The sequence below is a fragment of the Vanessa tameamea genome, chromosome Z, assembly GCF_037043105.1.
Source record: "Vanessa tameamea isolate UH-Manoa-2023 chromosome Z, ilVanTame1 primary haplotype, whole genome shotgun sequence".
Classification (NCBI taxonomy): Eukaryota; Metazoa; Arthropoda; class Insecta; order Lepidoptera; family Nymphalidae; genus Vanessa; species Vanessa tameamea.
In genome coordinates, this window is record NC_087341.1 from 14,692,167 (window position 1) to 14,709,542 (window position 17,376).

Here is a 17,376-nt window from a genome sequence, read left to right on the forward strand (position 1 = left end):
GGCAATTTGTATTCATGAAATTGTTATGTATGTTTTCTTTAATAACAAATGTTGTTTATTTTTTTAGGACAATTCCAAAAAGATGCTGCACAGGTAGTCAGTTGGATAAGGAACGGCGAGGCGATGCTATTGGCATCTTTCTCTATTCCGGGGACTCTGTCCGAGGCTGAACAATTAAAACGAGAACACGATCAGTTCCAAGTGGCAGTGGAAAAAACTCACGCTAGTGCCGTGCAAGTTAAATATAGGGCTGATGCTCTTCGAGCAGCAAATCATTACGATCCACATACTATAAGGTACATTACACTCATACTATTTATGTTTTTATGGTAGTTTAGTTTTAGGAATTGTATAAAAAACTGAAAAATGTTTTTTATTATTTTCTTTAGAGAAATATCAGAAGAAGTGACAGAACGGTGGCAAAGGCTAGTAACGTGCGCTGAGGAAAGACACAAGCTAGTGACAGCCTCACTCAACTTTTACAAGACGGCAGAGCAGGTTTGCTCCGTGTTGGACTCGCTAGAACGAGAATACCGACGTGACGAAGACTGGTGCGGATCTAGTGCCGCGGCTGCAGCCGCTGCGTCCGCTTCCAATACCGGTCTCTCCACGGTTTCCTTGTCTTCGGTTTCTTTAACGAGTGACGGGGACGAAATAATACATCTGCAGAATTTGGATAAAGCGTCTCAGGTATTTCCAGTTTTTTCTTGTACTATTTATAATTTACGAACAGGTGAATGTTGATTTAAATTAAAGGTCAACCATTTCCTATAGAAAATACAATCAAGTTTTACTTTTCAAATGCAATTAAGTCAATGCTATTATTTAACCACAAAATCCGTCTTTGTTGCTTTACCTGCTATCTTATAAGGATGTAGATGCTGAGCCACCCAGTTCGAATCCGACCATAAAAACCTTGACTATAAAAAGTTACTGGACTTTTTCTTAAGACTTTCCGTGTCAAGAAACTCTCAGTAGCATCTTGGATTAAAAAAAAAGCAAAATACTCCAAACTTCTGTCAGAATATTCTACTTTCACTGCACTATTTGTAAAAAATAATACATCTTGTGCAGTTCTATGGATGCTCTTAGTCATATAAGATAACTTAAACGTCTTTTAGGTAAACTCTCATATTGTATTAATAAAATATTACTTTATCGAAGGTTGCCGCGTTAATAGTGAAGCACGGCGAGCAAAAAGAAGCATTTCTAAAGGCCTGCACGCTAGCTCGTCGTACAGCTGAAACATTCCTCAAGTATGCCGCCCGCTCGGCCCAGGTGCATGGACAGACAGCGGCCGCCAGCAAGGCCCATCACGAGCAAACACGCGCCATACTCGACACGCTGCTGGCACAGGAAAACAAGGTATGTGTGTAGAATTAAACCATTTTTCTTTAGTTCAAAACGTTTTGTTTGACATTGTCAACGTATTAGGAGAGCCATTAATTGTCTTTTATTAAAATCAATTAACGGCCAATTGAAAGGCTTTGTCTTGGAATTATAGTCTTTTCAAATACTATTTAATATCATGTAACTGCCAGATAATGATAAATTCCATATGGCTTTTCTAGAAAGTCATATTCGAAACAAAAAGAATTACTTTATTAAGGAGTTTATCTTTTTAATGTTCGACGTATCGAGTAAACATTTTTGATGTGTTCCTCGATAATAATTATGGTTGGTAGATCTGGACTCGCATAGTTAAACGTTACCGACATGGCGAAAATGAAATGAAATTTTGAATAATTAATGCGTACTATTAAATTATTCGTTTTTTGTATACTTTGATAAAACGTAGGGTTGCATTTTCTTTAGTCGATTGCAAAATTAGGTTCCTAGGTTTTATGTATATAAGATGTATAAATATTTATCATGATCATTATCATGCATATTTTGTGTATCATAAAAGTTTATTCTAGAATTTGTGACGTAATTATTATTTATACGATATTCACTTGTTATCTGACGACACACCAACGTTGGGAATTCGTTTTAGTGTTATATTCAATAAACAATCATCCCCAAGAGACATTCAAAAATAAAAATAAAACAGTTTGTGTGATAAAAATACTTATAAAACTAGCGGCTTTATATATGATAGCACACATTGATAATAAACTAAAATAGTTCGCCTGCCCATATTAAAGATTGTAAGAAAAAAAAATATATAATAATATCCGGCGAGTTTGGTTCGCCACTTTTTTTAAAGTTTTAGAAATGTCTCGTGAGCTAGCAGCTGATTTTTGACAAGCAATGGGCAATGCTTCTGCATGAAGCTTGTTACCTTGACTGGAGATCTGCGATTGATGTACTTGATGAATATACGGTCTTTATAACATGAACATAAATTTGGCCAAATCTATTATGTCTTTATGGAATCTACAGTCGCTATTTAATTATAATAATAGTAAATAATATATACCGCAGATAATACCATAGACATAATGCGTTGTGTATATATTCTATAAATATGATAGTACGTCAGGTAATACAATATTTAATTGTGCACGATCGTTTCATGATATGGGAATTCTATTTATAAACTATCTCGTACGCTTATTGTTTTCCGGGTGATCATTATAAAAATAGCTCTGAACCTATGATATACGATCGCTCATAATACATTATTCATGGTGTGATTCGAATACATTGCAATAAAATAAACACAAACAACTTTGAATTGATTCAGATCGGTCATTGTTTGTTTACGTGTCTACTCACGATTCAAATTATGTCACGTGAAAATATTTATGAAATCAATTCCTTGCACTTGTCGATAATTTTGTTATCGTTGTACATGTTTGAATGAACGCGTTACTTTCATCCGAGTGAACATTTAGTACAATTTTATATTTTTGTGCCCGTCGGTTGGATCAGCGATCAGTACGGTTGGATGAAGTCGCGGACAATGGCGTTAATGTTATGGTCAATGAAATCGCTAGTAGCCAGTCTGCCGTTGCAGTTACGCCATGTGAAATTATAAAGCTCGTCATGACGACTCTATTTATGTTTTTAATGCAAACAGTAAATATTTTTTAAATTTTAATATCTATTTGAACTTTAATGGTTGAAGGTTTGTTCTTATTGAAGATTTACGGTGACGTTTGCATTACACAGTCTATATTAATGAAGGTTTTGACAGTGAAATGATAACACGTAATAACGCCTGTTCAAGAAATGTTTTATATCGAGCGTTTATTGCTTTGATTGGTTTTATAATTGATGTAAATGGAACTTGTTTTAGGTTTTGGAGCACTGGACGGTACGTAAGAAGCGTCTCGAACAGTGCCAACAATTCGCGCTGTTCGAGCGGTCTGCGCGAGCGGCAGTGGAGTGGATCCGTGAGACCCAGGAGCGATGCGGAGCGGCCGCGGCGGCGGCAGCGGGCGGCGTGGCTCGCGAGTCTCGCGAACGAGTGCGGTTGTTGGCACAACTTGCGGACGGACTCGTCGAGAAGGGACACCCTCATGCCGTGCAGATCAAGGAGTGGGTTGCCGCTGTAGATGCAAGGTAAATATTCCCAATATCTTACAAAAAGTAATTATGATCAATGTAGTTAAGAAAAACTAAGATCCAATGTACGGGTTAATTAATATTTAAAATTACAATAAATTTTATATGTTTTCTTATTTGAAGTTGAATTGTCGTAGTATTTCAGTCTAGTCTTTATAATTTCACTATAAATAAAATGTCAATACAATTTACTTGATAAATTAAGATTATGGCTAAAGGAACACGTAGTAAAGGTGTCTAATTTCGAAGAGCATCACATGAGTAAAGTTTCGTTTCGTCTCACACGCAGGTATGCAGAATTCAGTGGTTCAATGGAAGGCGGGGAGAGCGAAGCGGAGAGCGACTCCGGCGTGGCGGCGTCGCTTAGCTCGGGACAGACGAGCGAGGCGGAGCCGCGTGCGGATCCGCCGCCTGCAGCGACCGCGGACGACAAGCGAAGGAGTGCGCGCCGCAAGGAGTATGTATATTATACATAAATATTCCCTTTAAAATACACTAATATACAATAATTTAATAGTTATTAACTGTGATTAATACCTGCTCGGAAGTGCATTAATTCCTGTAATAGGACACTAGACGTCATGTTGTTCTTGTAAATGCTTCCCTTACGTGCTATAAATTGCACTTTGATGGACCGGTTCCGGTCATTATCACTTTACATCTAGAAACAGTTTATGAGTCTTAACTAAGAAAACTGTTCTATTATTGCAAGTTGCTTGTCCTCACCTCTTTAATTCGTCGAAATGTAATACTTCATTGCATAAACGTAAATGTTTTAGGTAGTAACGAAAGATTATATGTAAAATTAGTGTGTAATATCAAATTTCTTGTTTAGGTTTATAATGGCTGAGCTTCTGCAGACGGAACGTACATATGTTAAAGATTTGGAGACGTGTATCACATGTTACTTGCGCGAAATGCGGACCGACCCTGCCGCAGTGCCCAGCGCCCTTCAAGGAAAGGCATGTAAACCATATAACCAGTCAGCTTATTTCAGATATGTGAAATAATTTATCAATAAGCATGTTGAAATATTTTAAAGTATGTAGTTATAAATTGTACAATTTTCAACTTTCCAACTTTAATTTTAAATAAACTTTTCAAGAACGGATTACAATGCCATGATTGGGTTTAGCGTCGATTGTTTAGCAACTTTGTACGTATATGAAAATATTTTTTAGAGAGATGTGACCTGCGAGTTATATTAGTTGGCGGATAGAGTAAAATACATTAAATTTCTGCGTCGTTTATTTATATAAAGTCATCTATATATACAAATTCCTAATGCCAAAGTTATATGAAACATACATTTTGTAGTTAAATTTGATACGAGTCGACACGATGACATATATAATATAATAGACAACTACTATAAATAGAAAGATTACGATCGATGAATGGCCTACGTCTCACTATTATTTTTTTAAATATATATATTTTATTGCTAGCAAAAAATCAACGCTGATAGAATTCAACAAGACATATTACACTTAATTTTAATATATATACTGAATCTTGTACAAAAACCCTTTTTTATGTTTTTGCTGCGTTTTGTAAACAAAACTATGCAAAAGCGGAATAACATATAATAGCCAAATGCGTATGTTTTTAGGAAGAACTTATATTTGGCAACATTGAAGAGATCCATCGGTTCCACGAGCGCGTATTCCTCCGCGAGCTGGACAAGTACGAGACGATGCCCGAGGACGTGGGACATTGTTTCGTAACATGGGCGCGCGAGTTCGACATGTACGTGTCGTATTGCCGGAACAAGCCTGACAGCAATGCAGCCGTCGTGCAGCATGCGGGCGACTACTTCGACAGGCAAGTGCAAAGCATTATTATTTATTTGTCTAATAATTCAAAAAAAGAATTTAAAGTAAAGTAACAGTCTGTAAATTGCCCACTGCTGTGCTAAGCCTTACTCTCCCTTTAAGGTTAAGGTTTAAAGCGAATTCTACTACGGTGCTCCTATGCGGCAGACATGTGGCAGAATTTCATTGAAATTAGACACATGTAGGTCTCCTCACAATGTTTTCCTTCGCCGCCAAGTTCGAGATGAGTTAATAACACAAATTAAGCACATGAAAATTTAGCGATGCTTTGCCTGGGGGGGCACCCGCAATTATCGCTTTAGATGCACGCTATCTAACCACTCGACCATCTCGTTTCTCGTTCTCAGCTCATCTACTTTCTTATAATTGTCTTATAATTGAGAGCAATCGTTTTCTTTCCTGAAACAACGTAATTAACTCATCTGGATCGACTATATTTGATCATAATGTAAATATACTTTTTCGAAAACTTTGAGAAAAAAATATGTCGTTAAAGAAGTTCAAACATTAAATATGGACTATAAATTGTATTTGAATAAATTTTAATATTTAACAACAGGGTTCAACGCAAGAAGAAACTCGAACATCCCTTAGCTGCCTACCTTATAAAACCAGTGCAAAGAATAACGAAATATCAACTGTTACTCAAAGATTTACAAGCGTGCTGTGCCGAGGGACAGGGAGAAATCAAGGTAATATTTTTATTTTACGATATTTACAAATTATACGAAAGAACTGATATTGAATTATGTATCTTCTGATACGAAGTAACAAATAAAAGTTTCAATCTACTTATGACATCACGTTTTATATAATTTGTTTTAAGGTTTCATTTGAAGCGTCAACAGTACAATGGTTTACTGGCCACCCAGCGTTGTAAAAAGTCGCAGGATCGACTATGACCCCTTTGCCTATTGTCCCCACTCCTTTACACTACAATATTAGCAATTCCTTAAAATGGGACATTGCCGTTTCTCTTTAAAAAATAAAACTAATAATAAAATTTAAAATGCAACGTTACAAAACTATTTTGTGTGTATCATACGGAATAATATATCAATACGGAAATAACAGAAATGAGACCCGTTTTTAGCTCAATTCTAAGAATAATATTTTTATTTTAGTCACAGTTACGTCGGGCTTAATGACAAACTAAATTAATTATTGAATACTTTTATTTTTATTCGTGTATGAAGAATATTGAATCCGTTTTCATAATCTAATCTTTTACATTATTATTTCTTATCATGTTCTAACTAGCATCCAGTGATAAGAGGGAGCGATAAGATAAAGGTCCTTGTTACAAAAAATAACTCCATAAGAAGCATATGTCGATATATATATATTTGTGCTAAAATTTATCGTGTTCCGTATTTTGAAAATCGCGGTGAGCCCTATTTGCAATCGCCTGCTTAAAAATAATTCAATTGGGTTTGATGTTTACGATCCTTACTGATCTAATGACTTCACCACACAACAAGTAATAGTTAATATTAATAACCATTATATAATCATAAACAAAGATTGATTATTTGTTTGCTGTTGCCTTGTTGCTAACTTTGTATTAAATTGTCGGTAAATTATTCTGTATGTATTGTTTTAATTGTAGAATATGTCAAATGTTTCGGTAGTAATTGAAGAAAATAATTTAATTTATGTATAAAGTAAGTAAGTATTATATTAAGTAATTGCCAATTTGGAATTAATATTCAAATATATTTTACTTATTAATAAAACGATTCATACAAATATTATATAATGAGAAGTATAGTTACTACTCATTGTGTTAAAGACGGCTTAAATAAAAAAAAAAAAAAACAGTTTTTAGTATTGGAAGCAAATTGAGTAATTTCGCACCGGGGCATGTTGTACTTTATCTTATAATCTGCAATAGTTACTATCTAATTAATTAATGAAGCGCGATGGCCGCGGCGCTAATGTAAATGCTTTTGTTACAGAAGGTTAATTAGTCTTACGAGTTCTGCGTCATTCATTATCTAAACTAGCTGGGGAACGAGATTTTAACAAAATTACTCACGGAATTACATAGAATAGTGCAACGGATTCTTGTAATATTCGTGTGACACTTGAACATATCGTGGAGTAATTAATATTATAAGTCCCAATTCTCGTTAGTGTGGCTTCAGCGCTATCGTCTACGCTCTGCCACAGCCGCGTACCTTCTTATATAACAATCAGCATCACTTATCACGCCATCACAAGCAGATTGACAGATTCGCGTTGTATCATAGCGACTAAGTGTTAATTAAATGTGTTCTTCGATATTCCTAGAGCAAAATACAAATAATTGAGCGACAAGTTCGATGAGTAATTCGACTAGTGTCGACAAGAACTCGGGAATCCTGTCTATTTCTAAGTTCTTTTCTACTTCCGATTCGATTTAGTCGCTTATCTCCGCTGCTAATGAGGTTCAGTGCTTTGTAATGGCATTATCAGTATAAAATGTTTGTTGTTCACTTAAGTTTATACAATGCATACGTGATATTGGAAATTAAATAAACTAGTCCACTGTACGCTGTAAATTGACGATTAGTTCGAACCAATATTTTCCTCATGATTCATTTGTGAGCGGCACAGTCAGTCGAGGTTCGTAGTGAGTAGTGCTTTTCAGTGTTTGTTGTATCCTTTTCTTTTGGTATAAAATGATATGGTTGGTGTGAATTTAGATATAGTGATCGTGATGATGCTTAAATATTTGAATAACTATCGCACGAATAAAATCGGACCCGCTGCGAAGGATGACGTTGTACGTGCAAATATATATAATATTTTTAATAATAAACTATATTTATAATGTAATTATTTGTTTTCTCTCAATTTAGAAACAGAAAATATTTATCAGAAACAGGTTTTAAATGGTTATTCTTTTATTATTTTATTATTATATCTGTCGAATGGTTAGTTAGTGATGCGAACAAAAAAAGTGAGTTACGTTCTTTTAAAGTATTTACTAAATTAATACCGTAATCTTAATACCGTATAGAAACTCATTCGATTTTCATTATTGACTTGGTTGTTATGTTGATTACAAATGTTTTCCACTTAATTTTGTTCCAAACTTATAAATAACAATTTATGCGTTACTGCCGATGATGATTCATAAATTATGTCCATTGTTCACAGGACGGATTGGAAGTTATGCTCTCGGTTCCGAAAAAAGCTAATGATGCTATGCACCTGTCGAACCTGGAAGGATGCGACGTGCCCATGGACAGCTTAGGCGAAGTGGTGTTGCAGGATTCCTTTCAAGTATGGGATCTCCGACAGATTATCAAGAAATGTCGAGAGAGGCGTGTGTTCCTCTTCGATCTGCACCTACTCCTCGCGAAAGAAGTCAAGGACACACATGGCAAGGCCAAATATATTTTCAAGACAAAATTTATGGTGAGTTTCGGACAGAAGTTTTATTGTTAAAGGACATCGTGAGCCATTGGCTTCTGCCACTAGTATCTGCTCATTTATGTTCGTATAATCAATTTAAAATAAAGTCCATAAAATATAATTAGTTTCTTAAACAACACGCTGATGCACGTTTATTCGAGACATTGCGATTTCTGTTTTATTAAAATAACCTATCAAAACCAAGTGCTTTAATATTAAGGCTACATTTAATACAAATCTGAAATAAAGGTTTGTTTAAAAGTAGATTGGATTGTAGTTACGAATTTAATTATTTGTTGTTTAGACTTCCGAGTTGGGTGTAACGGAGCACATAGAAGGCGACGAGTGCAAATTCTCAGTGTGGACGGGCCGCGAGCCCATGGCGAGCGACTGTCGCATCGTGCTCAAGGCGCCTTCTTTAGACGTTAAGCAGACGTGGGTGCGTCGGCTAAGAGAAGTTATACAGGTGACTTTTTCGTTATATATCAGTACATAAGGACTTTAAATGTTAATCAAAATAGCTTTAATTTAACATGTCGCTGGTGTATTACGACACCTACATTTTTATTTTACCTCAAGAACCTACTTGCAGGGGATTCACAGCGACGATAATCGTAATACAACCGAATTCAATTTTATGTAGCGGTTTATATAAATGTTGCTATGTCATTCGCTGTAAAGAGACGTTACTTCGAATAGAAATGTTTAACGTAACAGGAATATACTATTTTTTATATATACTGTATCAAAATATTAGTTTCCATGTATTGAAAATAGTTTAAAAACGAGTAATTGTTGTAGGAAACGTACTTTAGCGGGGCATTGCAGCAACCGCCGCGCAGTCCAGCCCGAGCGCGGCCCGCCAGCTCGCAGCGGTCTAGTCGGTACGTGTGGAAAACGAATTCAATAAATTTGTCGGACACGACTATTGTTTAATAAAAACATATTGACAAAATATTATAAGATCGATTATTATATTTTGAGTACATTTGAGTTTCGTCTCATTAACTTGAAAACAAAATTCAATTAAAATGTATGATCTACAATAATGTTTTGCTTTTAACATACCTAAACGATTAAAATGACGGAATCATGATAATAACTGAAGATAATTTTACAGAGACTTCGAAGACACCGACACAGATAATCTTGATCGTAACTCATTGGCGTCTTTCGGCAGCGGCAACACGACCGACTCAGACAAGGTAAGTCACAAGTGTTACTTTATTTAACCGAAGACGTTCGATTGTCATTATTGTAGGTTCTACTAAGAAGCGTCGTAAGAGCTCATTTCAGAAATCTGCTTCGTTGTAGATCGACGGATATTCTCCTACAATACTCAAACAGCCGTAAACTTTCTACCTTATACAAGTTTTGGAACAATATTGTTCACTCTCCTTTAATACCAAGATAAATTGTAAACACAACAAATAAGCAAAGAAATTCACAAAATCAAATTATCGTGGATTCTTCAACGAGTGTTGTTTAAAAAACTTTTTTAAAAATAACTTTTAGTACATAAACGAGTTATTTTTAATACAATAAAATCAATAATAAAAAAATGTTTTTATCTTATTTATCTTTTTTTTGTTGTTTATCAGTTATTATTAGTTTTCGTTAACGAATGTCACCCTGCGAGATCTCAAAGCTTGACATAATATATTATAGAACCCACAGTTTATACGTAAGTCACCCCTCAATTCCGACATATCTTTATAAAAAATAAAGAACCCTTTTGGGGTCAACATTGTGATATCAAAACTAAGTACACAATATTTATTTCTGTTCGTACTCATTGCTATATTAGGTGATGTGATCGCGCAATCGGTTTTTAACGCAAAACAAAAAGAAAAAAATACTCTTAATTCATCTGACTTTATCCCATTATCAACTTTTAAGTTAAAAATACCTCTTAAAGTAATCGTTAAAATTGAAAAAAATGTGTTCAAAATATTCCTTTGTTATTTATTTAATCTTGTGTTAATGTTATCCAAACATTATCAAGATAAAGTTATCGTAATCAAACATAATTTTCAATATAAAAGATCGTTTTCACGTGACACACATTAAAATATACTAAATTTTAAATGGATATAACGGCATTTTAGACGATAAAATGCCATAAAAAAATATTATTGTTATTGGGATTTAATATTTTGCGGGAGTCTCTGTCCCTGGACTATAAACAGGTAGAATTACATATCTTAAAATGTTGTATTAAGTCTCTAGTAAGTCTCAGCCCGGTTTCGTATTAGAATCCTTTACCATAACCAAAAGTGATGTTGTTGAATGTGCTCTGGTGATATCTAGTCGATAGAGCGAGCGAGGAAATGACCAATCGACCAGATAACACTCGTGAATATTATTTATGATGTAGTATTAAAACAAAATACCGAAATACTTTTCATTAAAATACCCCGTGCCATGTCAGTTGTGATACGTAAAACAATATTCAAGTCTACATATGTTTGATGATATTTTCATATTACGATATTAGCATACAATAGAACTACGAAAACACATTTACGAATACAGTGTAACAGGTTTAAGGTGTAAAATCTGCTTCTAATATGTTAGTAGTCCGCTGAAGTAATGTTACCTAGAAGTAGATGTACAGGTATCATATAGGACTACCACATAAAGCGGTCGAGCAGCTCTGACGTTTTCCATGCTTAATTCGTGTTTATAATTTATCTCTCACTCGATGAACATCGTGTGGAAACCTGCATATTATGTCGGATTAAATTCTGACGCGTGTTTTCTCCCAAAGGGTATATAAGCCTTGGCCCAACCGTGGGACACTTACGGGTTATTAATTAAGTTTTTACTGTATATTATAATCTATACTAGATGACGAGGCTGCTGCCCTTTTCACAAAACGAATTCAACAGATCTCCCGCAGCTATATTTTATTGTGTCTGATTTAAGTTAGAGAATTTCAAAGTTATAAATAAATGTGTTAAATATTTAAATTGTAAAGAATTAGCGATAGTCTAGTAGTCTGCAAAGCAAACGTTTAATATCACGGCGCGTACCTCGGACTTTTCGAACTTACGTCTGTCATAATTAGCAATAATTCGCTGGCTTTAGCGGTGAAGGTAAGTCATGATAAAACCTGCATGTCTGAGATATGTTTTGATGATGTGTGAAGTTTACCGTTTACAAGCCTTTACTGCCTTTAACCCGCCCTGAACCAGCATGTCGGGCTATAGCTTAACACCTCAAACAGTAGAAAGGCCTCTGTGGGTACTGTTCCAGGCGTGGAACAGCTTAAACAAACTGCTAATACTATTCTATAAGTATTTTGACATCATGCCATTTAAATCAGGTTTATGTATTTAATTTGTTATACTAAAGAATTTACGAAATTATGACGCAAATACTTAGTCAATACAGAATAGGATGAGGATATTTAAGTCTGTACCTATATATATATGTATATATTACTGTTTCAGGACAAATGTACGAAATGTTATTTTTATATTTTACATTTTGCGTGGCATGCTGACAGTGTTAAAATATATTTACTTTAAATTAATGAATCAATGAATTGTATTGCTGAAGGAAATGCAAACTTGAACAACAATCGGAACACTGCTGATTTTTTTATAACTTTGCTAAGTTTCATTTTAGTCGCCTAGTTAGAGCTTTGGACTGCATCAAACGTAAATAATTACAATAAAAACCTTATTATGCTTACAATTTTACGAGCTTAGACAAGATATTATTAAAAAATTAAGAACGAATTTAAACATGTTAATGTGTTAACGAATGTAATTGCGTTACTAAAATAAATAAAACGTATCTGAGATATTAGGAATAATTTCTACGAGTGTTAAATCAGATTCCATACGTTGTTGTAAACGATGGCAGTAACAATATTAATGGAATAGGTTTCATTTCAGTTAAAATCGAATAAACGTCACCGTTACTGTTTAAGTCACGTTACGTGGACGTGCTGTACACACACTATCGAATACAAGGTAATTACGACTCTGGAACGCAATGAGTTTGCTTTGGACAAACTACGATCTACCGCTTATATTATACTAAATACGTCAGCTGAGACGATGCTCCCATCGTCTTATTTATATTATAAAATATATGTAAGCATAGTATTAAAAATATACCTTCGTATTATGTTACAATTCCCAGAGCCCTGTTAATATCGATTTTATTTTCCGATAAAGGTAAATGACCCCCAGGAAATCCCAGGAATCCTAGTATTGATAATTTTACTGACCGTGTGCTGACCTGGTTACCGGGATTCCGGGGTTTTGTTTCCCTAGGTATGACGCAAGCGAATTTATTAATTGCGCAAATATTATCTTGAATTGAATAATGAAACAAATATTAAACGAGTAGAAGTTATAAACCCAAAGGTTTTTATTCTAAAAGCTGCTTCGTTCTGTATTCTTTTTTGTTTTTTTCTTTTCATATGCCTCATATCTCATAGAGAAAATTTAATTATGTGAGGGCAACTCACATAGAAAATTACTCTTGCGAAAATTTATACAGCGTGTTGCAACTTTGTGTTTAAAACGAAATTTGCATTCAATTAATTTATAGGCTGCAGTCTTACTTAAACTGGAAAACTAATTACATGAATTTGTTATATTATGAAAATTCTATTCACATGGAATAAAAACCTATAGTTTTAAAAATTCAATTAGTGAATACAAACAATAGCGTAATCATTTAATAGACGTTTTATTCCAATTGGTTTGTAATAAATGCATTCAGCGACTATCAATATCGAGATTGCTTTCAGCGAAGTGGTCACAGTGGGCAGTTTTATTGAAATTTTGATGCTATGAACGATTTTGTTTTATCAAAACATACTCTAGTATGAAAAGCGTCTTACGGACGTAATACAACTCTCTGGTGTAAAATATGCACTACTTTCTAAATGAGTTATCAAATATCTAGGAAGAGCCATCCTGTTAGAAATAAATTTAGTTGTGTCAAAGGCGAGGCTTAGTAATTTTCGCTGCGTCGCTAATGAGTCTCGGCTTCGCTACAAACTTAATTAGATACACTATATACTCTGTTGTCGTTATCTCCGCTGTAACAATATATTCAAATTTTATTTTGCCAATGATGTATTGATTTCAGTCTTTTTATTTTCAAAGATAAATTACGATTTTTAATGAGATTTAGGGAATATTTCAGCATCTGACAATATTTTTGATTGTTACGATCGGTTTACAAATATTTATCCGTTAATCGTATATTATATAGAAATGAAAATATAACTGATTTTTTGCAGAGCCCTAAATTTGTACATTTCGCGTTCGAATTTACCATGTTTGTGTTACATCAACGTTTCCGCGATTCCTTTGTTAAAACATTAAAGCAGTTCAAATGAACTGGCTTTCCATCTCTACGGCTCTGTTTTTTAACTATTGTAATATTTTTATTTTAAATCACTTATTTTGCCTGCTCGTTAGGTTTTGACCACCACTCTAATGGTTGTCTTATTTATGCTGAACAACTCTACAGAAATTAACTCTCCGAGGAGGTAAAAGAAAGGCTCTGCTTTGTTTCCACAACCCGAGTAAAACAACCTCTCCACAGCCCAAGTTAACGGGGTTAGGATGATTTAACTTCATCACATCTTTGGAATCGCCTACAATTTTTCTTTTATCTCGATTTGTTGTTTATTAAGACAATTTGTAAAATTAATACTAGAGGTTTATTTAAAAAATATTATTTTAAAGGTTTAGTCGTATAATTAATAAGCAAAAAAAAAAAAAGTAAAAGTTCCAGCATTATTTCACCCTCAGGGATTTTATTTTTCGGTATAATCGAAGAAGATACTGCGTGATTGTAATTTTACTAGGGTGAAGTTTTTGCAAGATTATACGTCAAATTCTACATCTAAACATGAATACTTTATTGTTATAACATCTTAAGTCACACGGTTGATCCACGCTGTGTAAGAGAAGCTCACGCTTCTTACCGTGCCAATATCTATGGACAAAATCTAGATATATTTTATACCAAGACAATGATAAAAACATAAATCATGTTTTCATCTTCTGAAGTATTTAACCTATGACAATTATTAAAGAGCTCTCGTTACATGTCGCTATATTTCAATTGTTTGTAGTTGCGCAGAATGCATGCAAAATTAACTTTTCAAAACAAAGTTTTATATTCAACGAGAAGTATGATTGATCTCTTGTTTTTTACGTCAATGTTTTTTTTTTTGTTACAATTTATTTGTTTCGATAGTTTGGATTATTTAGATATAAGTACATTGTTGGACTTGTATTCCAATGGGCTATTATAAAAATGTATCCTACTGACAACATTTTATATTTTACATTATTTGTGCAAGCTTTTCTAATGTTTTTCAAAAAATTTACATGTAATTAAAGCGTGTCGACCGGATTTTATGTATCGAACTGTCTAAAATAAATAATTAAAAGAAAATCGGAAACGTAGCTCGATACGGAGGCTGCGTAATGAACGGGTCTTCGCCCGTAAGATAGCGAACGATAGTAGCGGGCGGCACAATGCGCGGCAGTGGCGACAGCGCCGCGCGCCGCACCGGACGAGGCGGGTCGCAGCCAACGCTCCTTGCCGCTCGCGTCCGCGCCCGCGTCTCCGCCCGCCGCCCGCTGCCCGCCGTTCTACGTTTCGAGCGCCTCGCGGTGCCACGTGACCTTACGATGACTACTACCCCACCTCTGCATCCGCCCTTACCCGTACCCACTAAACAACATAAAAGCCGGCGCAAAATATCGCTACCATGGTTCAGGCAGAGTTCTGTGAGCGCGCCCCATTCAGCACTTTCGCGCCAGCACACAATTGACACTCCAAGCTCGTTCCATGCTCGACTACTCAAGGGCAACCGCCAACGTCAGGTGAATGCAACATCGTGTAAGAGTGCCGGCTTAGTTTTTCGACACACCCTTATGAACCCTTCGCCGACTTTACATATCTATTCAGTCATACGATGTTTTTATGGTACATACACATACATTTCCGTTGCAAAACATTCGCTTTTTATTGGTACAATAAATTTTACCGTATATAATGTAACACTTGGTAAAATATAAAACGTATACGCTCGCATTTTAATTTATTTTTGCCCATCGCTTGAGTGGTAATGTGCGCATCTGTTGTTGAGGTTATTGTAAACAATGTGCCATTTAAAGAGTTTCATACTCACGTATGTCGCTATTTGTTCATTTATCAACACTTTGATATTAATGCATTCTTATAAGATTGATTTCATTAAATTAATAAACAACATTTATATAACACAAAAATATTGAAGTATTTTTGAGTGTTTAGAGATACAAAACACAATGCAAACATTATTTATGGTCGGTATTTGTTTTTCCCAATTTATTGTTGAACACTATCGCTTATTTTTTTATTTTATTTTATGCTCACAATGAAATTGCAGAATCGTACTCATAGCTTTAGGGTGGTACATGTTTTGTATTATGTAGGAAAAATTAACTGTTAAAAAAAAATTGGAGTCATTTGACCTTTGACATTTATTGATTCTCATGATTATATATCTCCTGTAACGTATTCGTTTTCAAAAGTTACAATAATTGTGTTTTAAGGTGCTCTTGCGACAATATCATGACGTTCGTTTGTCACCGCTTTACAGTGTTACGTAGAACGGATTACGCAAATATAAATTCTTCTTAAATTTAAAATGTTCACTAAATCAAATTCACTCTATTTGTCGGTCACTCGTAACGTGTGAAGCTATAAGATGTCTGAAATTACTAAACTATAAGATGTCTTTTGCAATGAAATGTGTAACGGATTATGTGGATTTAGCTCCGCAGTCTTCTGCAAGCAGAGGTTTTTAGAGACGATAATTATAAATTTAGATTTTTTAAATCGTGTTTATGTACTTTACTTGTTTTCGACTTGTCAGTTGAAATATTATAACAATATATTATGAAAAACACGTGATACGAAGACCTGTAAAATTATAATACTTTTTATGAATATAGAAATACATTATAATACGCTCCGTCGGCTGCAAACGCAGCGAATAACAATACATAAATACAAAATTGCTATTTGTGTCGGCAATCACAACTGCGGATATAAGAGCATCTGATGCTTTCAATAAATGTTAGTGATGGAAATATCTATTCAAGGTTCACCAATAGAAGAGCACGAACTATTATATTAATTCACAAAGACACGGGGTATATGGGATCTGTTATGACACCATCCAAGAGCTTATTACATTGAAGGGTTATTATGTAAAATAGATAATATCCGCCGCAAATGTTCATAAAATAAATACAAAGATAGGGAAAAAAGAATCTCTTGAATAAAATACACGTATAACATAGATATATGTATTTAGTTTCATGATCATTACGTCTATGTCGCAAACGTCTGCATAGCAGCGAGCCTAGACAAGTTAGGTATCGATTGACGAGTTCGTTTGTTGAAAACACAAATAAGTATATTCACATAAACAAATAAAGACGGAAAAAGACAATAGAAATTGCTTCGACTCAATCGAATGCATTTTTCTAAGCTCGCTGAACTTCCAATGACAAACGAGTCATTTTTCCCTTTCGTCGTATTATAATGGAATGTATAGTGGTGGTATCTTTGATAATTTTTCTATATG

The 17,376-nt window shown here is 34.6% G+C and overlaps 1 protein-coding gene across 1 annotated transcript in view; it reads left to right on the forward strand.

The window, feature by feature from the left end:
- The window catches only part of LOC113404153 (triple functional domain protein), a 79,349-nt gene that overhangs the window by 23,753 nt on the left and 38,220 nt on the right, over positions 1-17,376 (forward strand). Inside the window, exons 18-29 of the mRNA XM_026644949.2 lie at positions 68-296; positions 390-690; positions 1,165-1,365; positions 3,245-3,510; positions 3,803-3,970; positions 4,349-4,475; positions 5,126-5,337; positions 5,908-6,040; positions 8,493-8,753; positions 9,055-9,216; positions 9,552-9,634; positions 9,871-9,955. Coding sequence (XP_026500734.2) covers positions 68-296; positions 390-690; positions 1,165-1,365; positions 3,245-3,510; positions 3,803-3,970; positions 4,349-4,475; positions 5,126-5,337; positions 5,908-6,040; positions 8,493-8,753; positions 9,055-9,216; positions 9,552-9,634; positions 9,871-9,955 — 2,228 coding nt within the window. The remainder of the gene's footprint in view (positions 1-67; positions 297-389; positions 691-1,164; positions 1,366-3,244; positions 3,511-3,802; positions 3,971-4,348; positions 4,476-5,125; positions 5,338-5,907; positions 6,041-8,492; positions 8,754-9,054; positions 9,217-9,551; positions 9,635-9,870; positions 9,956-17,376) is intronic.